We start from the raw sequence: 23,031 nt of genomic DNA, 5'->3' as shown, positions 1-23,031 counted from the left end.
ACTCAGGAGTTCTAGACCAGCCTGAGCAAGAGCAAGACCGTTTCTACTAAAAATAGAAAAAATTAGGCAGGCGTGGTGGCACGTGCCTGTAGTCCCAGCTACTCCAGGGGCCGAGGCAGGAGGATCACCTGAGCCCAGGAGTTTGAGGTTGCTGTGAGCTATGATGATGCCACTGCACTCCAGCCTGAGCAACAGGGCAAGACTCAGTCTCCAAAAAAAAAAAAAAAAAAAAAACAACCAAGAGATTCATTAAGATCAATAATAAGCATCAAATCTGGCAGAATTTTAAACCCTTAATAATATTACCTAAATAAATTTCAAAAACATTAACTGAAATCATATCCCTAAAAAAAAACCCCAAAAACTAATGTCAACATTAAAGTTGGAAAGAAAATTTTAAAGGCAATAAACTGGTTTTTTTTTGTGTTTTTTTTTTTTTTTTTACTTTCTGAGTAACTGCTTAAGTTTGTAACCTTAAAAAATAAAAAATGTACATGGAAAGAATATTTCGCATGTGAACAGTTTCTAAGAATTTTAATGCCCAATACTCTGTGGCTAGAGAACCAAACCTCCTAACTGGGTGTCAATGGGACTGATTTGGCCACTCGGCTTTTTGCAGGGGAAACGGCAAGCTAAGAGTTAATGAGACTCTGCCTTGGTGGACAAGCCCACTGAAGCGCTGATGGAAGACCAACGAATGTTTGAACAGGGCCCACACTCACATGCCTGAAGCATTACACCTGCCAAAGAGGAAGAAATGCAGAAACATTTCCACATGTTTCTAATTTGGTGGGAGGAAAAACAGCTAAAGCAGATTTTAAAAATATACAATTTCAGTAGTGATCTCAGGTCTCCTGCTGCCTAGATGTTTGGACACATTTTCATTGTTGAGAAGATATACTTAGGTTGTTCCAAATAACAACTCTTTAGAAGGCCGAACAGCTCAGAACTGGAAGGAAATATTTACAAATCAAGTACTAAGAAAAAAATAGTAGGTGAAATCTTACGGTGTATTATTTAAGATGGGATTCTGTTTGTTCAAAAAATAACCTATGAGTGGGCTTTTAAGGAACAAAAAGAAAAGGAAAAATTGATATAAAAGCAAACCAGCTTGGAGACAATTATTTCAGACTTTTTTGCCAGGGATACAGCCTTCATTATGCTTCCCGGAGGCATCTGGGGGAGGGGAGCTGTCCAGTGGAGGCAGCAGTCTCTTCTGCTTCCCTTTGAGGTCTCAGTCCTCTATGAAACAGCAAGGGCTGGGACCCCCTAGGGACAATCAGGAGGCACAAAGGTATCAAATATTAAAACACGTAAAACAACTGTCCTGAAGGAAGCAGTGGCGATGTTGTTCTAGTTAAGCAAATCTAATTTAAAAACATGCAAGGTTACAAAACAGGTGTACATCTTTAGTCAACTGCTCAGGTTAGCAAAAAAGCATGATACTAACGACAAGCAAGAGCCTTGGGACCTCTAGCCTTGAAGTCCTCTTGTCAGAACAGAGCACAACTTTTATGGCACCTATTTCTCAAGCTTACAACTGTCCCCACATGTGATAAAATTTCAATTAATCAAAATTCAATTAACAAGAACTTGGCTCTTCACTTTGTTTCTCTGAAGGAAGGGAGAAGGGAAGGAGGCAGGGAGAGGGGGAAGAGGGGGCAGGGAGAGAGGACAAGAAAAACACCTGATGTGCTTCCAAAACTCAACTCTCAGTCAATGGTCTTCCTAATAGTCAGTGCAATCAGTGCCACTTTCTACAGCTCTACCTTTGGTCAAAACTGATATTTTCCTTTACCCCAAGCTATTGTTAAGATCCTAAATAATCAACTATTAAATTTTGCTCAGCATGATTTAATAAAAAAGAAAATGAACTAAAACTCTTAAATTATATATAAACATTTTAATCCTTGGATATAACAGTTAGCTGAAGGTTTACATGATATGAAGAGCCAGGCACAGCAGACATTCAATGAAGACAGAATTGGTTTTAGAATCTCATTGCGCTCTAACTGAGCGGAAAGCAGACATGAAAAACAGACTGTTTTATCCTGCTTCTAATCGGAGGATATATATATATATATACATTTTTTTTTTTTTTTTTAAATAAGAGACAGAGGGTCTCACTCTGTCACCCAGGCTGGAGTGCAGTGGTATGATCATAGCTCACTGTAACCTCGAACTCCTGGGCTCAAGTGATCCTCATGCCTCAGCCTTAGCTAAGATTACAAGTGTTTGTCACCAACTCTAATTTTTTTTTATTTCTTGTAGAGACAAGGTCTAGCTATGTTGCTGGGATTACAGGCATAAGCCACCCCGCCTGGCCTCGAAATATATTTTTAACTAACTTTTTCAATTAGATATTCTCCTATGTGTAGATTCTCTATAGCAAAAGCAAGTCAGGCCAGCAAGACAGCTCTCAGGAACTAATACGCTAAAACCAAATTCAGGTTTTATGCGTTTTTGGGATTCCCAAGGGCCACAGTAAAAAGATCACATATCCTTTTACTGAGGGTCTAGGTAAGAAATACTACAGTGAATGTATCTGCAGTACAGAAAGTTAATTTCTCTCCCTCCATTTTTTCATTTATTCAATTAACAGTATAAGACACTATGTGAGCCAGGTTCTGTGCTGGGCATTTAATAAATGACACAGGAAACTAAAAGGCCTTTCAGAAATCATTCAGAAATCATCTGCATTTTACAGATGCAGAACTAAGACAACAGAATAGCTAAGTGTCCCAAATTAGTCTTTATCTTGTTGCCTACTCTGATTTTCTTCACAGTATTTAACACTATCTGAACTTATATACACATGTGTACAGTCCATATGTATCTTCTGGCTCCCTGCACTAGAATATAAGCACCCTGAGAGCAGGCGTCTTTCCTCTTCATTCCTTGCTTCAATTCTTAGAAAAGTGTATAGCACATTACAGTATTCAATCAATATTTGTTAAATGAGTAAACTACAGAAAAATGAGAAAACATGTTGAAATGTCACATTGGGACTTGTGAGATTCTAGAACCATTGTGATCTTTACTCCAGAAAAATATCAGTTGTATGACGAGTTGTAAAGATGAGTTGTATGAAGTTGTATGAAGTAACGAAGCTACCAAGGAAAATGTGAGTTGGTAAGAAGTAAATATTTCTTGAAACGGAAGGTAACAAATTAACTTATTCAAGCATACCATATATAAAAGCAGATAACTGTTCCAAAAATAAATATGTGTTAGTTTCTTCCCAAATCAATGTCCAGAAAACATCTGCAGTTCATATTATGAACTCTTCATTCAAGCTACAATTGACTTGTTACCTACTTACTATTATTGCTAAGCAAATTCACACACAAACCTCAGACATTAAAAAATTCAGCACCATGCATCTTAAGTTACTGATGAAGGATGACTTTTATAAAAACTCTATTTGAAGTTTTAATCAATACGTATGAATACTAACTCTGATTTTAATAAAACAAGTTCTCCTATTACTTCAGGTTAGTTTGTAGCAAATGTATTACCAATGAATGTTAAATCTAAGCTCTACTGACAAAAGTTGGTCTAAAATAATGAAAAACCAATATAATTAACCATCTTCTTTGCCTTTCCTCTTCATCTTCAAAAACCAGGAGTTTATTATAAGCAAATAAAAATAATTGAGGCTATTAGGACAAAGAAACAGAAGAAGATTCTTAGTGTCACATGCTTTAAAAATATTTTTTCGCTCTAATGATGTCCATTAATTTATTCAACAAATATTTACTCAGCACCTATTATAATATCCAAGCACCTTGCTAGTGATTAGAAGAAAAAAGTTACCAGAAACATTCATATTTGAAGAGATAAAAACTCAGAAGGATCTTCTGGACTTCCAGTAAATGTGAAAGATTACAAGATTTTTCAAAAAGATGTTTCAACTTACATTTTGTTCCTCTGGTTCTAATTTGGGGATTTTGTGTGACTTGCGCTCTTCAGATCTCGATGAGTCATGCTTGTTGCTTTTTTTCCTCTTTTCTTTTCTGCTTTCATGCTTTGACTTTGTGTGCTCACTTGCCTGTACTTCATTTAAAAGGTCCCCACAAAGGGAAGACTCAAACAATTCCCTGCCATTCTGGATAGTTTTGGTTATTTTTAGTTTAATTTCAGGTGAGCCAGTCTTCTTTGGAATCACAGTTTGTGGTACCGAAGGAGGAGGTGGTGGCTGTGGAGGGGAAGGTTTTTCCAGAATTTCATGTGGTCTTGTGTTTGGAATTTCTGAATGGTAATAGTCAGTGGGGCTAAAGTTTCTAACTGCACCAAAGCCATTGGCTGACCCATTGGGATACTGATTATATGACTGGTATTTGGTTTGAGTTTCATATATGCTGATTGGCGGTGGATAGCCGTTTGTGAGTGGAGGAAGATCTTCTGTTGTAGGTGGGTACTGAAAGCCTTGCTGCAAGGTAGCTTCATATGGTATCTGGCCACCATCTTCAGCAATGTCACTGTTGTTATCAAAGGCATCCTCCTGGCGGATGTTGGCGGAGTCAATGAGTTGAGGTGGTTGCTGAATTGTGTTTCCCATGATCCCTTGCATGAAAGAGAAAGAGAAATCCATTGTTCTGCTCCAGCATCCTTAACTTTCCCTTTCTCTCATCGGGCCTAAAATTATAAAAGAGGGGATTAAAATGTGTTAATATCCTCATAGCCTAGACGCTAATCAACTGATAAAGGATTAAACTAAAATGTTTTGAACCCAATTTTCATGTCCCGATATGCACAGATATTAAATTTTTCTAAAACAGCCAATATAATTCTCATACAGGGCAAATACTTTTTATCTTAAATGCTTATCTGTTTGAAACTCTTGATTACTTTCACAACAACCATGGCAACAAAATTTTATCCTCTGTGCAAACAGGCAAAAAGTTTTGACATTCCTTTCTGTTTCCCAAGTTATAGGTAAGTCTCAGGTTAAAACAAAATAAGCAGTGTCCTGACACATACAAATTAGTTTCCATAAGAGCTTCCTTTTCTTTTTAATTTTTATTTTTTTGTAGAGACAGGGTCTTACTATGTTGCTCAGGCTGGTCTAGAACTCCTGGCCTCAAGTGATCTTCCCACCTCAGCCTCCCAAGGTGATGGGATTACAGGCATGAGCCGTCATGCCTGGCTATAGGAGCTTCCTTTAAAATCATTCATGCTTAGTCCAATGGTTCTTTTTATTATAAAAACAAAATCTTATTGCAGATATTTTAAATATGAAATATTTAAAGCATTTAAGTACTTAAAAGCAAAGAGGCCCCTCTCACCCAGGCTCCATCATTCCCACTTTTCTGTGCCACAGACAACCGCTGCAAACACTTGGCTGAGTATTCTTCCACGTCTTTGTCTATTTACCGGCATAAAATTTTAAAAATAGGGCTTATTCTGTGCTTGCTTTTTTAACTTAACAATATATCCTAGACATATTTCTACATCAGCATGTATAGATAATTTTCATACATATTCATTCTTTAACTGGTTGCATAGTAAACAAATGTGATGTATTTAACTGTTTGTGTACTGATAATCAATTAGTTACTTACAACTGTTTGATATTATAAACACATTTACAAAAAGGATTCTTTTTTTTTTTTTTTTTTTTTTTTGAGACAGAGTCTTGCTCTGTTGCCCGGGCTAGAGTGCGATGGTGTCAGCCTAGCTCACAGCAACCTCAAACTCCTGGGCTCAAGCGATCCTGCCTCAGCCTCCAGAGTAGCTGGGACTACAGGCATGCGCCACCATGCCCGGCTCATTTTTTTGTATATATATATTTTTAGTTGTCCAGATCGTTTCTTTCTATTTTTTAGTAGAGATGGGGTCTCGCTTTTGCTTAGGCTGGTCTCGAACTCCTGACCTTGAGTGATCCACCCGCCTCGGCCTCCCAGAGTGCTAGGATTACAGGCGTGAGCCACCGCGCCTGGCCACAAAAAGCATTCTTAAACTATATTTTTGTGCATACATGTATTTCTATAGGACAGATTTGAAATTTTGATACTGAAAAATTGTTCTACAGGCTGTACTATATCAACGTACACTCATACCAATCGTGTGTGTGAGGATGTCTGATTCTCTATACTCTTGCCAGTATCTAGCTGTTTTTAACAAGTGTTATATATAGCAGAAGCATCTGGGGTACTTTTACAAAATGCATGTGTCAGGGTCTATCTCCTAATGATTCTGATTCAATAAATCTGGGTGAGGCCCAGAGCACAAGTATTTTAAGACCACATCCCAGCTGACTCTGATGCGCACTCTTGGTTGGATCACTGCATTATAATCTTTGCATTATAATCAATGCACTGTACTTTTACAATTATTGCACATTCTCTAGAAGGTATCTAAAGATGCCTACATTCTGTAATAATGTTGTAATATACATATGCAGCTGTTAGGAAATGCTACAAGACCATCCTGCCTTGTCATAAGGTTTGACAAGTGCACATCTCAAGACAGAGGATTAACGGACAGTCCATATATTATTTTGATAACCTCATAAACATTTCCTCTATAAAGCTCTAAATCAGGGAGGACAAATAGGTTTTCGCTATCGTGTCAACTCTGATGAACTGATTGTAGCTACCTGGAATACTGAAGGATTCTGAGGCTACACCCCAGGTCAACTCTATTACTAATAATTCTATTGTTGATAATAGAATTACTAATAATACACTGATTAATAGTATCTACCACCTTGTTTCCAGTAGGATTTACCATAATAATAAAGCAAGTAACCCACACAGCAAAGGGAAGAGGGAAACAAAAGCTAACAATACACTTTTCAAGGTGTATCCAATTATATAGCAGCTGTTTATTCTGTTAGCAAATGGAAATAATTTTAGAAGTTCTAAAACTGCAAACAAATGAATAATACAGCACACAAAAAAATCAAACTGCCCATACTGCTCTACCCTGGGGAGGAGGGATAGAGAGCACTCTCGTTTTCTTAGTGTCTTCTCTGGGTCAAGCACTTTATACGTTATCTCATTTAATTGTCATAACAACCGTACAAGATAGGTATTGTGACTTCTGGTTTGTAGGTAAAAGAAACCGAGCTTCATAGGGGTTAGGTGGCCTATTTAAACTACAAAGCAAAGGAGCAGAACTAGAATTTGGATCTAAACATGTCTGGCTCTAAAGCCCATGTACCACTAGATCACTTCTGTTTCCCTCAGCTATCAGTTCCGAGAGAAGAATTTGTTTCTTTTGTTCATGAACTTTATTCCTTGGTCACCATCGAAATAACAACTATTCCAAGACCACCATTAACACATACAGTACTTTGTATGTGCCAGGCACCATTCTAAGTGTTTTACATACAGTACTATATTTAATCCTCCCAACAAACTTCAGGCAGATCTTATCTCCCATTACAGATGGGGAAATAGAGGCATAGAGAAGTTAAATGACTTGCTCAAGTGCACATTGCTAGTAATTAATGGACAGAGCCAGGATTCAACCCAAGCAGTCTGGTTCCAGAATCTGTGCTCCTGACCAGCACACCATACTTACTGATAATGCTGATAACATGTTAGAAATCATCTCTTCATATATAGCTTAAGAATGGAAACATTACCCTAACTGGACCCTTGGCAAAAACGTATAGCTCACAGCAAAAGACATGAGAAGCAAATGTCTTAAAATTCTGTTAACACACATGAAGCAACTATACAGGCAGAATTCACGAGTTCTCATTCATACTTCCAACTTGAAGGCAAGTTAGATACTGATGTTTAATGAGATGCAACCTTGTTTTTGGTTCTTGTAACTGTCACACACAGGATCAGCTTCCAGATTAGTCTCCCAAATGATAGTCTATAGGTTTTTCAGGCATAAGTATTCAGAGACTCAGATTTCTGATGCTTTGATTTAGTTCCAAATACAAGCTTTTCAGAAATTTGTTATTGTCTCCCTTTTCCTCTCTTCTCTAGCCCTAGCTCCAAATGTTTCGTTTTAGTTTGAACTAAGAAAAGAAATAACATTACTGTCTTACAATTATTTAGGAGTTTGCAATCACAGAGTGTTTACATATGCATTCTTATTTGACCCTCAAAACAACTCTGAAAGGCTGACAGGGCAAGTGTGTGTTAGCTTCATTTTTCAGATAACTACACTGAACAGTTGAGATGCTGACTTTCCCAAGACCACAAAGCTAATTACTGATTAAGCCTAAAAAAGAACCAACCTTCTGATTTCTAATCCTGTGTTCTTTCTACAATATCCCCCACCAGTGAATAACCAACTACCTAAGGACAACCTTACTATAAACTTACTATAAAAGTCATTCATTGAAAAGTGAATGCACTCTCCTTTCCCTAACGCAGTTTCCCTTTCGAGTACCCCAGATCTGTCACTGCTTCCACTAGCTTCTAGCTTCCCAGACTAGAAACCTCAGGCTCATGTGATTCTTCCCTCTTTGTTAAGCCATGAAACAAGTCATTGAGCAAATCTTGTACTTCTTTGAATCCTCTCTCATTTGTTCTTGATCTCTGAGCCCATGTCAAGACCCAGATCAGGCCCTCAGCACCGTATCCCGACCTATGACGACGGATTTTCTAGATACTTCTTGCCTCTAACTTCTTCCTGCACAGCAGTTAGATTATGCTTCCTAAAACCAAACTTCAATAAATCTATTCCCACACTAAGAAACTCTAAAGCTCCGTATTATACCAAATCCCCTCCATGCCTTTCACGGTTTTCTATAACCTGACTTTTTCCTACCAACCCAAACTGTAAGTGCATGAATTAACTTTCCTGAACATCCACTGGGCCAAATATCTGTAAACTGTGGTCTCACTTATATATTACATTTGGTCAGTTCTATGAAACAAATTATTTCCATTTTTCTTATATAACTAACAATCTCGTGAGAGACACAATTGTTAAATGACCACTAATAAATACATGAGTATGGAATTTGATGAACAAACTGAAAGGAAAGATGAGAAAGAATGGACCTCAGAAAGATCAAGCAGTTTGCCCTTAGTCACACAGCCAATAGGAGTTGAATAAAATGGTGAAACTCGGATCTCCTAAATCCAATACAGTGCTCTTGACGCGGCAGCTGCCTTACGATCTGCAAACTATCCAGACTTCCCACCGTTTCACTTTTTTCCAATATGCTCCATACACACAATCCAAATGTCTATTTGACAGCTCCTCTCGTATCTTAAAATAATAATGAACTCTTAGTTTTTATTCTACTTAAATGTGTCCTTCCCTCAACCTTTCCCATCCAAAAATAAATAAATAAATAAAACCTCCATGTATCAGTTGTTCAAGCCAAAAACCTGAGAATCAAGATACATCTCTCCGCCTCATTCCCACGCCTACCCACTCCATCGGCAAACTGCCTGAGTTTTCTCTCTCACGCTCTTCTATTTCTCTCCATCTCTTTTGCTCCTCACACCAGTCCGAGCTATGAAGAAACCTCACCGTGTCTGTCCCAGTTAGCTTCCCAGTCTCCGTGCTTCTCCTCCAGCCTCTCTAGAATCCACTTCTCCGTGTAATATCCAGCGACCTTTTTAAAACAACTCCAATCATGCAACTATCCCCCTGAAGACCCTTCAACAATACAGCAAGGAAAATAAACTACTGCTGTGCTCAACAACACAGATGACCCCACAAATGTCGTTGTGAGTGAAAGCCACCAGACACAATGATTCTACTATACAGCATACAGCGCAATTTTATTTATGCAGGTTCAAAACTACGATAAAGGTAAAACTAAATCTATGTTGACAGCTGTCAGAATACTAGTTGCTTGTTGGGGGGCGGGAGCTGAATGTATATACTGGAGGGAGTCATGAGGGAAGTTTCTGGGGTACTGGTTATATTCAATTCATTGCTCTAGATGATGGTTACATGATTTACTAAAATAAACCAAAACCAAAACCTTCAATGTCTTCCCACTACACTCAAACAAAATCCAAACTACTTATCATGCCCAGCAAGCCCCTGCAGTCAGTCCTCAGCTTACTCTTCCCAAATTGTCTCCGCCCTGCACTCACTGCACTTGAGCCACCCTGGCTTCTTCTCAGTTTCTCAAATGTGCCAAGTTCACATGTGCTGCTCCAGCTTTCTGGAAAACCCATAACCCCTTGGAGAGGCCTTCTGGGGTTCCCTGCTTACTCTCCTTACTAAGCCTACTTTTCCTCCTTTATAGCACTTACCACAGCACGTGTTAAACAAGAATGTGACGACTGCCTTCTTACTGTCTCTCTCCCTCCCTCGACCGCCCGCTCTGAGGCCAGGAGCCATGTGTGTCTCACTCAATGCTGGACACTCAATATTGCTCAATTAATAAATGAAAGAAAGACTCCCTGCCCTCAAATGGCTTATAACTAGTATCCCCCCTCCATTTATCTGCCAAATTTCTGGGTATATTAGTTTTCAACATAACTTTACTCACCTTACCCCCTAAGCCCTTGTTTTATAAAAATGTGTTATGTTCCTTGTAAAAAAAAAAAAAAAAATTAAAATGACATCGATACCCATAGCTATGTGGACAACTGCTCTTGCACAAAGGTGCCAAAGTAATTCACTGGGAAAGGACAATAATTCCAACAAATGGGGCTACAATGACTGACTGGATATCTGTATGAAAAAAGTGAACTTCAGTCTTTATATTATACAAAAAAATAACTAAAATTAGTTCAAAAACTTAAATGCCAAAGTCAAAACTATAAAACTTCTAGAATAAGATATAGGAGAAGATATAACATTGTGTTAGGCAAAGATTTCTTAAACAGGACACAAAAGCCACAAAAAAGGAGAGAAAAAGATTGATAAAATGGACTTCAAAATAGTTAAGAAGGCTGGGTGCAGTGGCTCACACCTGTGATCCTAGCACTCTGGGAGGCTGAGGCAGGAGGATTGCTCGAGGCCAGGGATTTGAGGCTGTAGTGAGCTATGATGACACCACTGCACTACAGCCCGGGCAACGGAGCGAGACCTTGTCTCAAAAAAATAGAAAAAACGTTAAGAAAGCAAAAAGGCAAGTTACAGGTAGGGAGAATACATTTGCAAAACACATCTAACAAAGGGCTTATATCAGGAACATATTTATATGCTTACATTCTAAGAAATGGGGACCCACTAAGGGTTTCTGAGCAAAAATGAGACAAGTGAAATGACTGTTTAAATATCTGTTACCCCACAGATTACTTACTAATTACAAACAGAAATATGTACAATGCGGATATCTGGTGGTCACCATTTTTTTTTTTTTTTTTTTGAGACAGAGTCTCACTGTGTTACCCGGGCTAGAGTGCCGTGGCATCAGCCTAGCTCACAGCAACCTCAAACTCCTGGGCTCAAGCGATCCTTCTGCCTCAGCCTCCAGAGTAGCTGGGACTACAGGCATGTGCCACCATGCCTGGCTAATTTTTTCTATATATTTTTAGTTGTCCAATTAATTTCTTTCTATTTTTAGTAGAGACGGGGTCTCGCTCTTGCTCAGGCTGGTTTCGAACTCCTGAGCGCAAACAATCCGCCCGCCTCAGCCTCCCAGAGTGCTAGGATTACAGGCGTGAGCCACCACGCCCGGCCTGGTGGTCACCATTTTAAACAAGTGTCTAAACATAGCATTAGCAGTAGCAGTATGTGCCTCATCATGTGACACAGTGACACATCATCAGCTTTGAAGTAACCTTCCTAACGCTTAAACTGCATCTAAAATGAGGACATGATCAGACAAATCCAAAACGTGGGACATTCTCTCAGACAACTGGCTTGGGCTCTTCATAAAAGCTAATGTCATAAACAAACAAACAAAAGGCAGAAAGACTACCCTAGATTAAAAGGGACAAGATTTAACAACCCAATGCAATGCATGAACTCTGAGTCTTAAATTTAAATACACATTGATAAAAAGGTATTTTGGAGACAACTGGAGAATTCTAAACATGAACTGGCTATTAAACAATGGAGCTATTAATTTTTAAGAGTATGATAATGGTATTCTGTTTATATAAGAGAATGTCCTTATTCTCAGGAGAGCCATACTGTCATGGTATCTACAACTTTCCAATGGTTCTAGATTTAAAAAGCACATATGGCTAGAGTAAAGCAAATGAGGCAACATGTCAACAATTGGCTAATCTAGGTGTTGACTATAATATTCTTTAAACTTTTCTAAGGGTTTGAAATTTTTAAAGTGAAAAATTGGGAAAAAATAAAAACAAATAACTTGGCTAGGGTTTGGAAGTAGTACTGAAAATAAAAAGCTATAGTTTCCTAAAGTGGTAAGAACCTACGTTAAATTTTGGTATCATATTCTGAGGAACCAAGCCAAAGCGTCTACATGGTCATATTTTCCAGAAAGCCGAAGCATGAATTGGGCCATGCTTTTTCACATTATGCCTCCAAATAATACAATCATGCAATCAAGAAAGCAGTTTTGATAATTGGTTTTAAAAAGATATTTCAACACTACAACTAAATTCTTTTACATAGTGATTTTTATATGTATTGGAGTCTGGCAACCAGCCTTCAAACAACAGACACACCAACTGATAAAATTGTTAAGACTTTACTGATTTAGGAGGCTCTCTACTGAGCACTTTGGTTGAGAGTACAGGCCCAGAATCAAACCTGACATGCACCTATAGTCCCAGCTGTTTGGGAGGCTGAGGCAGGAGGATCACTTGAGCCCAGGAGTTTGAGGCTGCAGTGAGCTGTGATGACACTACTGGGCTCTAGTCCAGGCAACAGAGTGAAAACTTGTTTCAAAAAAAGAAAAAAAAAAAAAAGATAAAACAATCAATGAATGCTTTTCCCTTAATTTTGTTGAAGCTGCCCACGGTCAGTTTTAAAGCAAAAAAAAAAAGTTGAAAATTAGCAACTGAAGCATTAAGGCTCTTGTTTATTTACCAATTTATTCATTCATGGAAGGAGTGATAATAGAAAAGTTTATAGAAACCTTAATCCAAATCAGATAGAGTAAAAAAAAAAAAGGAATCATGTCATGTGTTTCAGAGGAACAGCTTGAGGCTATAAATATCAATTAAGTATTCATAATATGTTAAATATATAGTTTAAGTCACTGTAATAAATTCATAAAATAAACCAATCTCTTTGGTAGAACGTACACATTGCTGGATTTTACTTTACAGAATTACATGTTGTTGGCTCAGCCTGTAATCCTAGCACTCTGGGAGGCTAAGGTGGGAGGATTGCTCAAGGTCAAGAGTTCGAGACCAGCCTGAGCAAGAGCGAGACCCCCGTCTTTACTAAAAATAGAAACAAATTATCTGGACAACTAAAAATATATAGGAAAAATTAGCTGGGCATGGTGGCGCATGCCTGTAGTCCCAGCTACTTGAGAGGCTGAGGCAGGAGGATCACTTGAGCCCAGGAGTTTGAGGTTGCTGTGAGCTAGGCTGACGCCACGGCACTCTAGCCTGGGCAACAGAGCGAGACTCTGTCTCCAAAAAATGAAAATAAAAAAAAGAATTACATGTTGTGCTGTATATATTCATTTTTTTCTATGTTAAAAATGCCAGTCTGTTCTCAACGAGAAAACTCCGTATTTTATTATACTTCAAAATTCCTTACAGTGATATTATTTAAGACTTCTGGAATCAGAAGTGGTTCTAAGGTGTCATATAAGCTGCCTATTTTTGTTTTTTGACCCAGCTACCCCATAAATACATTCCTAGGTTAATTTGTAAATCTAACTACATTGATCTCCTGATTAAAATCCTTCAATGGTTTCCCATTGCCCAGAAAAAGTCCAAACACCTTGACTGACGGAGCACATAAAGCTGTCCAAGCAAGGTCTCTACCTATCTGTTCAACCTCAAGTTACTTTTATCCTCTAGTAATGTTAAATTATTGGAAATGACCAGGCACACCATGATTTCATTCCTCTGTGTCTTTACAGCATTATCTCATATGCGTAATATGCTCTTTTACTTTTTTTTTTGCTTGACTCTTAACCATCTTTTTTTTGAGCTCAGGAAGTCATTTCCAAGAAGTAGTCACTTAAGCTCTAAATTAGTCTGAGTAACTTTCCTCTGTATTCCTAAGACACTCTATGCATGCCTCTTAGAATTAATCATGAAACAATCTGTTTATGTGAGTTTTCTTAAGAGCAGGAAATAATTTTATTCCTATATAAAATTACCGACTTAGAACCCAACTCAAAGACTCACAGGAAGGACTTCAATGAATCTTTGAAACTGAACTATGTAAACTTAAGGGAGTTATTACATATAAACGAAATGCTTTAAGGAGTTGTTGAGGGTCTTTGCATGGAGATAATGAGAATAAAAAAGCAGTTACAATCTCCTCAGGTAATATCACTGGTAAAAATTGACTGCCAACTGCTTACTTAGACACCACTGAGATTCTCTTTAGTTCTAGGCTAAACTTTCCTGCAACATTTGAAGTCCCAAGAAACTGGCATGAAGTCAAATGAACTTTCAGAGAGTGTTAACCCAACCAAAGACCAAAATATATATGTATATATACGTATATATATATGTATATATATATGTATACATATAAATCATCTTATACAAACATATCTATTTAAAATCTTATTATTAACACTATTGGTCTGAAATTCAGAATGTGGCAACTCTGAAAACACAATTGTCATAGTCACAGTTAATTGAATCAGTATGAACACCATTCTTTATTTTCCAAAGCTATTCTAGTAAATATAATCAATCATACTACAAAACAAAAGTGTACTTGATACATCCGCATTAGAATTTTTACAGCTAGAGAAAAATAGTGGACTTTAATGTGATTTCCACAACACAGAGGAAGAGGGTGGTCTTCCTTTTACCCCAGGATAAACAAGGGATCCAGATGTTTCTTTATGTGAACTGTTACAAGGAACATTTCTCAAGGTTTATGATAAATCCAGTCTGCATGTGTTTCCATAGTAACAGGAATGGAGTGTGTGCAGATAGTCTACAGTAGTGAACCAGCTATGCTCGTCCTTGAAAACCTGGCGTTTTTACATTTGGCAATTTCTGTAGCAAGAACACTATTTAAAAAAACATTTTAAAGACACATAATGTTGAAAAATTAAAGGATCATTTTATTTTAAAGCCAAAAAACTGAAATGTAGTACATACAGGCAAGCTTAAGTATAGATTCTTTGAGGTATAAAGAGAAAGCTAATAAATATATTCATATACTGATTTGTAACTGATCACTTAATGTGATCCTGTATTTGAAATCAATTTATTAATAATATATACATATGTACTCCCCCTCAACTTCCTCAGAATATGACTCACAATTCATGATAAAGTATGAATATCTCTGGGTGACAACACCAAGGGAAATTCTCCTTTGACGACTTTTTCCCCAAATCTACACCAAGAAGAAAATGGGGGAGGGGATAGTTAATTTTTTTTAAGATATGGCCCATTGTTTCCAGTACACGGGTTTGCTAGAGTGAAACCAGAGCCTCTATAACGCAAAAACTTGAGAGAACATGCTTAACCTATAGGAAGAATGCTAAAATTCCCTTAATGCCAGAGTTTTTAAAGACTCTATTCTTTTTGGTTCTGTATTCTACTCATATTTTAATCTAATCATATGATCTGAGTGATCCTTTGACTATAAGCTATAAATTCTGTAATGTCCATTTTGGCTTTCATCACTTAAAGGTTATTTTTTAGTAATATAATATCAAATGTTTATTGTTTAAAAATAATGGAGGTATGTTATTTTGTTTCATTACCTCTATTTTATAACTGTAAACTATTCATCCTTTTTTGGAAGTAGGAGATAAATATTTTTAGAAAGCCCAAACACACACCTTTAAAAATGAGCAAAAACAAATTGCTATTAAATATGAAGAGAAGCAGAAGTCAATTTCCACCCTCTGGACAGAACACAAATTACACTAAGAAATCATTATTTTTGCTTTGCAAGCCATGAGCCCTTTCTAATCACATTTTAACTTTATCCTTCTGCCCCCATATAAAAAGCAGGGCTGGGGTTGGGAGTTTATAGAGGGGAAAAAAAAAAAGCCAACCAGCTGGTTCTAAGAGCTTGACCATGCCCCTATTGCATTAAAAAGGAAATGAACAACAAAGTTTATCTTTTATTCACTAAAATCAGCTAGAATCGATATTATCTAATCTAGCCCTCCTTATAGACAAGCAATAACCAAATTTGGTACAGTGACTATACAACTCATTGTCAACCTTTCAAACAAAATGGAACCTGCTTGAAAATTTTTGCCAAGGCAATACAAACAAAATTACAAATGGAAGTGGTTGTCTCATTTGTTTTTAGATTGTTTTATCCTTCGAGGCAACAAACACCACATCAGATTACAGGATTTAACTATTTTATCCATAAACAAAATAAAGAGTTTTTAATGGCACCTAAGTGTTACACAGTTTTAGTTACAGGTATCAAAAGAACTTTTAACTACAATAGTACAGACACAAATTACTTATGATTACTTTGGGTATTTTCTGTCAAACAATTTGTTAAATTCCATAATGCATGTATTCGGGCTTCCCAAGGCCATTATATAATATAATGGCATTAATTCTACAGATATTTAACAAATTTTTAGTTCCCCTATGGCTTTTTTAAAGAAAATTTGAGGATGTCAAAATTATGAGGTTTGAAAAAACTGGTCAAACTCTGAATCATTTAAAGAAGTTTACTACTATTCTGGTTGAGGCTGATTCTTTGAAAGTTTAAGGCTACGATTTAGGAGAAAACATTCTGCTGCACTACTTTTTAGCAGTTATACATCAATTCTCCAAATGACACAAAGGGCTTACAGCATTTTAGTATGTAAAATAAATGTTCTATATTAGTAAACCTTATCTGGGTATCTTGACTTAAAGGTACTTTCCGTGGTAGCCTTTTAAAAAGAACTCTAAGCTGCTGACTAATTTCTGGGCTAAACTGGAAAATCTGGTTGCTTAAAAAACAAACAATTCAGGAAAGAATATATTCCCTTTATATTTTCACATAATTTTACTCACTTTCCACCAAGATATGAAGCAAATCATGTCATTTTTATACAACTACTGACAACATGCATCTGAAACAATGTAGTCTTGCTCCGTCTACACATAATAAACCCAAGATGTATCAACAGAAGTTACCCTTCTAGAACAGGCTTTGCTATATGACATTTAGTCACTAAGTAAAAGAGTAAGAATGGCTACTCTTTTCAATAACTGAGGGAGAATAAAATGTGAATTTGATCCTTGAACAACAAAATAGAAATAAATATTGAGAAATAAAAGAGAAATAAATATTTCTCTTTTGCCCTACCAAGATATGATATTTTGTCCTTTTTTTTTTAACTAAAAAAAAATTTTTTTTAGAGATGGGGTCTCACTATAGGGCCCAGGCTGGAGTGCAGTGGCTATTCCCAGGTGCAATCGTGTTGCATTATTGCCTTGAACTTCTGGGCTCAAGTGATCCTCCTGCCTCAGCTGCCTTCATAGCTGGAACTACAAGCATTCACCACCATGCCCAGCTTGTCTTACTTTCTTAAATACACAGTAATATTTCTATAGAATGCCTGCTAATCTGTCAATTTTACTTAATTTAAATAAGAATTAAAAGGCCACATACTGAATGATTCCATTTATATGAAATGTCCAGAATAGGCAAATCCAGAGAGCCAGAAAGATGATTAGTGGTTGCCAGGAGTTGGGAGCACAGAATGAATGGAGGGTGACTGCTAAAGAGTACGGGGTCTCTTTTGGGGGTGATGAGAAAGTTCTGGAGTTAGAGAGTGGTGATGGTGCACAACCTGGTGAATACACTAAAATTTACCAAGTTATATACTTTAAAAGGGTGAATTTTATGGAACATTGAAGTATATCTCAACAAAAAATAGAATGCCCTAGGGAAAAAACAATCAAGAAAGCATTTATATATGTTTCTCGACAATGAAGTCTACAATACCCATTCAGAGAATTACTGATTTGTACACACATTAAATGTGTTTAAAATAAAAGCTTTACATTTATTATGAAGCTACAATAGTTAAAAGGTAAGGTACTAGAAAGGGCTAGACAATGAAACAGAGTAAGAATAAGATTCTAGACACAGACCCAAGCTTCTGTGGGAATGTGGCCCATGACAGAAGCAGCCTGCAGAGCAGTGAGGAAAAGACAGAAGATTCCAAGAATGGTACTGAGACAACTGCTTAACTAGAGAGAAAAAAGTTTAGGTCCTCACCATAGAGTATACCAACCCCAGGTGGATTAAAGACCTAATATAAAAAATAAAACTTGGGAACTTTAAGAAAAAACAAAAACAGGAGATCTTTATGAACTCAGGGTGGGAAAGGATTTCTTAAATAATACATAATGAGTATAAAACACACAGGAAACGACTGACGAAATCAACAGCATCGATTTTAAAAGCTATACGACAAAAGACAATGCTAAAAAGTGAAAAGACAAGCCCCCCAGCCTGGGAGAAGGTGACTGCAATGCATAAATCAAAGCTGACTTCTACCCTCCAACTTTCTTCCGCATCTGCCCATCCTTGTTATGTTCACTGGCTCTGCCTTATCACCTCTCATCTGGATTAGAACAGCTTCCTAATTGATCTTCCTGCTTCCAGTGTTGTCTACCTCCAATCTACCCTCTACAACATTGACAGTACTTAAAAACAAAACAAAAGGCCATTCAAATATGATAACATGCCATCTCTCTCCATGCCTCAGAATAAAATACAAAAAGTTGAAGGCCTTCACAAGTTGGGCCCTGCCTACCCGTGCAACCGTGTCTCCTGCTACTTCGGCTTTCCCATCTTGCCTTCCACCATTCTAGCATTTCTCCTCTAATTTTCCACTCATCCTTTAAGATTCTATTTAACCGGAGGTGTTAAAATACTCCAAGAAGCTTTTCCAGACCACCCCTCACACATCACACACCCTCTGAAGCCAGGTCGAGTGTCCCCTTCCGCTGGCACAGCACCCTACCCAAACTCTGCCAGCACTCAATATGTTGTGTGGGGCCATCCTGACATAAAGGAAGGGTGTGTGTGTGTGTGTAATCTCAAACCATTTATGTAAGAAATAATAGTAAAATACTTTATTACATCAGTTCTGGATACCAGCTGCTGTTTGTTAAGTGCCCTCTGCAGGCTGAGACAAGGTTGGGCCGAGGTTCACGCCAGCTCCTACTTCTTTCCCATTCTGCTGCTGCTACAACGGGAAGAACACCAAAAGTTACAGCCAGGTTGTCCTCACCCCAACCTATACAGGCTTCTCTAATAAAACAAATATTTATTGAGCACCTATTGACCAGACACTGAGCTAAGCACTAAACTTATAAGGATGAAACTCAGACAAGGTCCCAGCAATCATACGCCTTATGTTATTACTGGAGAAAGAAAGGCAATAAAGGGAAAGTGCTGGAGACAAGGCTCAGAAATTGCTCTTGGTTGGATTCATTTATTCACTGAATATGACTGCCTGTATTATGTCAAGCCCTGGGTATGAGAGATAAAAGATCAACAAGACAGAGTCCCTGCTGACAGAAAGGGACGAGTGCCCTGGATGACAAAGGGAAACATACAGGGTTGAGAAGCCGGGCGGAGTGGGGACAGAGAAAGGATACAGGGGACCTGAGACATTACCAGGCTTAGGAAACAAGTCCTAATCTGTGGTGGAAGGAAGACGAGCTCCTTGTACTTAAAAGACTTTTAGTTAAGAACTTTCTTGGCTTCTTAATATCACAGGTTCCAAATGGTCTAGGTTTTTAGAAGGGCTTTTTTTTTTAATGTCACCAAACCAAATTACAGGCATTTAATGAAAGCACACTACATAATTCTGGGGAAAAAAACAACTCAGATGCCAACAAAAATGGAGAAACTGGAAGTTTATATTGAGGACATAGAACTAGTTCATCTCTGAATGCCCAGAGCCAACTACAGTGCCTGGCACATTACCAATAAACAAAGCAATCCTAAACAGAAGGGAGCATTACGCTAAGCGGCCACAGGACTGGATTAACAATTTAAATAATACAAGCTAATACCATTAATAACTAGTATTATCGAAATGTCACAGGCTGTTTGTTAACAGCACGCATTTAGACCCGAGCATACATATTTGCTTTTTCCCAAGAACTCATGTATAAAACTTATAAAGTATCTGCAGTATGATTATTTATATGTCCAATATAAAATCACACTGACAGCAGGTAATCAGGTCACTAAGAGGAAAACACAACTAAACAAAATTTGCCCCAATTATTTTGATATTTTTTAAAAATGTTAAGTATGTGATCTTTTTTTTATTTCAGCAAGTAATCTTTTCATCAGAAAAATAAAATTACAGAAAATGTTTTATTGACTAAGTGTTAGAAATACTGAGTATAAACACATCATCCAAAAGAATCTTAAACTGACAAGAAATTTTTTCTAAGAAACTTTAAACATTTACATAACCATACTTAATGTTATTCTCTACCATGAATCTAATAATTCTATAAGCATATATAAACTACTGACAATATATTATGAGTCATATTTTCCCAAAGAGTGGGTATGTTATGACACAAAGCTTTGACTTTTGTGTAAGTGTATAAAAACTACAGTCATTATTAATAGGGTAAGAAAAATTGTCACAACAGCATCACTGTGAACATAACACATGATAAAGAGAATATGGAACTCTAATAAGATGACTTCCTTTCTGTATCACTTATGGACTAATACAAAACCTGAGCTAAACACACAATCAATCTATATTAGAATGCCATGCTATATTTGAAGGTCTCTGAGTAACTTTAGTGCTCAGAGAATTGCCAAATGTGTTTAGACAACTGAAGTTCATATTTATCTTCAATTTCCAAAGCAAAGTGTAGCAGTTCCCTTTCAGTCATGGAAAGAAAAAATAAACAAAACTACTTCAATTCTAACACAGGTGCTGGGCACTTTTATGTCTTGCTCACTGCTGTATCCCTATCTGCTAGTACCACGAGTGAATGAAGAAAGCTGTTAAATGAATACAGGGATGGCAGAAAACACAATCTTGCAAAGGACAGAGTAGCCTGTACCATTTGGGTGGGCCCAACGTAATCACAAGGATCCTTTTAAGTAAAAAAGGGAGGGAAGGGTCAGCGTGATTTGAAGACACTATGCTGCTGACTTTGACAACGAAGGGGACCATAAATCAAGGAATGCAGGTGATCTCTAGAAGCTGGAAAAAGCAAGGTAGCAGATTCTTCTCCAGAGCCTCCAGACGGAACACAGCTCTGCTGATGCCTTGATTTTAGCTCCGTGTGACTCATGTCAGACTTCTGACATCCAGAAATGTACAATGATAAACTTGTGTTGCTTTAAGATACCAAGTTGTCACAATTTGTGACAGCAGGAACAGGGGCTTTTCTTAAAGCATTTCCACTCACTTTTTCTTCTTTAGTTTCATGAACATTCCCAAAAAGCATAACAGGGAGTGGGGGAGAATCTTCTTAGATTCATTAACCTAAGATTTGGGGTACCTAAAATAGAAATATCACTTTAAAAAGAAGTGCTACTCCATCACAACATAAATAGTCCTATCTATGGCTACAAATATGCCATGACCTACATTTGTCCTCAGACAGTAAGGAAAAGCCATTAGGTTTTAATTGTGATAGGGTGTTGCTGTCACCTTTCAGATATGCTGAAGAAATCGCAATGATTTCTCCCCGTTTCATTGGCACAGCTGCTACTGCTGTCTATGCTCTGGAGTTTATTTTCATTCCGGGTGTACACCTGACACAAATAACAAAATGGCAGTCAAGCCATTACTATGCAGGATACAATTATATGCTATGGGTACTTTTATTATTAAAATATTGTATTTAATATTTTCAATTTCTGACAACTAAAATCTCTGGGCCACACTGGATTTTGTGTTTGATTTTCACAAAAATATGTAGGGAAAAAGAAAGCTTGTAGTATTAAAGATAGCACTATAGTAAGAATCATTTTTTAAAAGTCTGTTAATTTAAACAGTTTTTTAAAAAAGTCTCTTAGAGCCATCCCAAAGACTATGTTAAACCAACATTTTCTCTAAGGAATAACTGCTAAATGGAAACTTATTTTATAAAGGTAAATAATGTATAAGTTTCCTAAATGAAGAGGCTTTCATTCACATCTTAAATATTGTTTAGCTATTTAAGAATATGTATTGGAACAGCTGAGTAAAAACAAAACCCTTTCCACATTTATCATGTTGGCATTTAAAAATGAGAAATTAAATCACCCAATTTACTATAAGAGAATATTTGGTCTCTACTCACAGATAACACAAACAATATCAGCCAAATATTACTTATGTCAGCGTGCTATGTCTGCTACACAGTGACATTCATTCGTGGATCCTAAGTCAAAACACCACACTGGAAGATTAGGAGTTGGCAGTTCTCTCCATTCTGCCAACAGCATACAAATGACTTTGAGCAAATCCTACAACCCGTCTTCACTAAGAAATGAGACTGACTAGGCAAAAACTGACCATGGAAATATCTTCTCATGTTTATTTACATTTTCCAACTCTATGATGTGGATAGGAATTGATTTAGTCCATATTGTATGACTGGACAAAAGTTTGTTTTTAAATTAAGAGTTCTCAGAGAAACATTTCTGTATAAAATAATTCTAAACTAATCAGCTTGAATTACCCAAACCAACACTGCCAAGATAATCAAAAGCTGAGTCTCACCTTGACTCTTCCCAGACTCCAAGTGCCAGGTTATATATCTGTTTCCACGCAGAGTCCTATTTTTGTTTTGTTTGGGATTTGGTCCATTACTGAACACCAGCTATGTACCAGACCCTGTTCTAGGTCCTGAGAATTCAAAAAAAATAAGACGCTGTTCTCATGGAGCTTAAATAAACAAAAGAAATTCAGATAACGATACACTACTATAAAACAGGGTAATATGATACAGTGATGGGGGTGAGGGGGCTAGATTGTATGAAAAGGACTAATGGAATCAAAACCAGGAATTAGTCATGTAGAAAGGTTGTAGGAAGAAAAGTGAAGAGATGATTACCAGG

The 23,031-nt window shown here is 37.2% G+C and overlaps 1 protein-coding gene across 1 annotated transcript in view; it reads right to left on the bottom strand.

Annotated features, from left to right (window-relative positions):
* The window catches only part of WHSC1L1 (Wolf-Hirschhorn syndrome candidate 1-like 1), a 135,354-nt gene that overhangs the window by 94,302 nt on the left and 18,021 nt on the right, over positions 1-23,031 (bottom strand). The window contains exon 2 of the mRNA XM_012651087.1: positions 3,920-4,638. Coding sequence (XP_012506541.1) covers positions 3,920-4,594 — 675 coding nt within the window. The 5' untranslated portion in view covers positions 4,595-4,638. The remainder of the gene's footprint in view (positions 1-3,919; positions 4,639-23,031) is intronic.

The sequence above is a fragment of the Propithecus coquereli genome, unplaced genomic scaffold, assembly GCF_000956105.1.
Source record: "Propithecus coquereli isolate 6110/MARCELLA unplaced genomic scaffold, Pcoq_1.0 Scaffold349, whole genome shotgun sequence".
In the NCBI taxonomy this organism is placed as follows: Eukaryota; Metazoa; Chordata; class Mammalia; order Primates; family Indriidae; genus Propithecus; species Propithecus coquereli.
The sequence above is the reverse complement of the archived record's forward strand: the minus strand, read 5'-3'. Positions and strand labels throughout refer to the sequence as shown.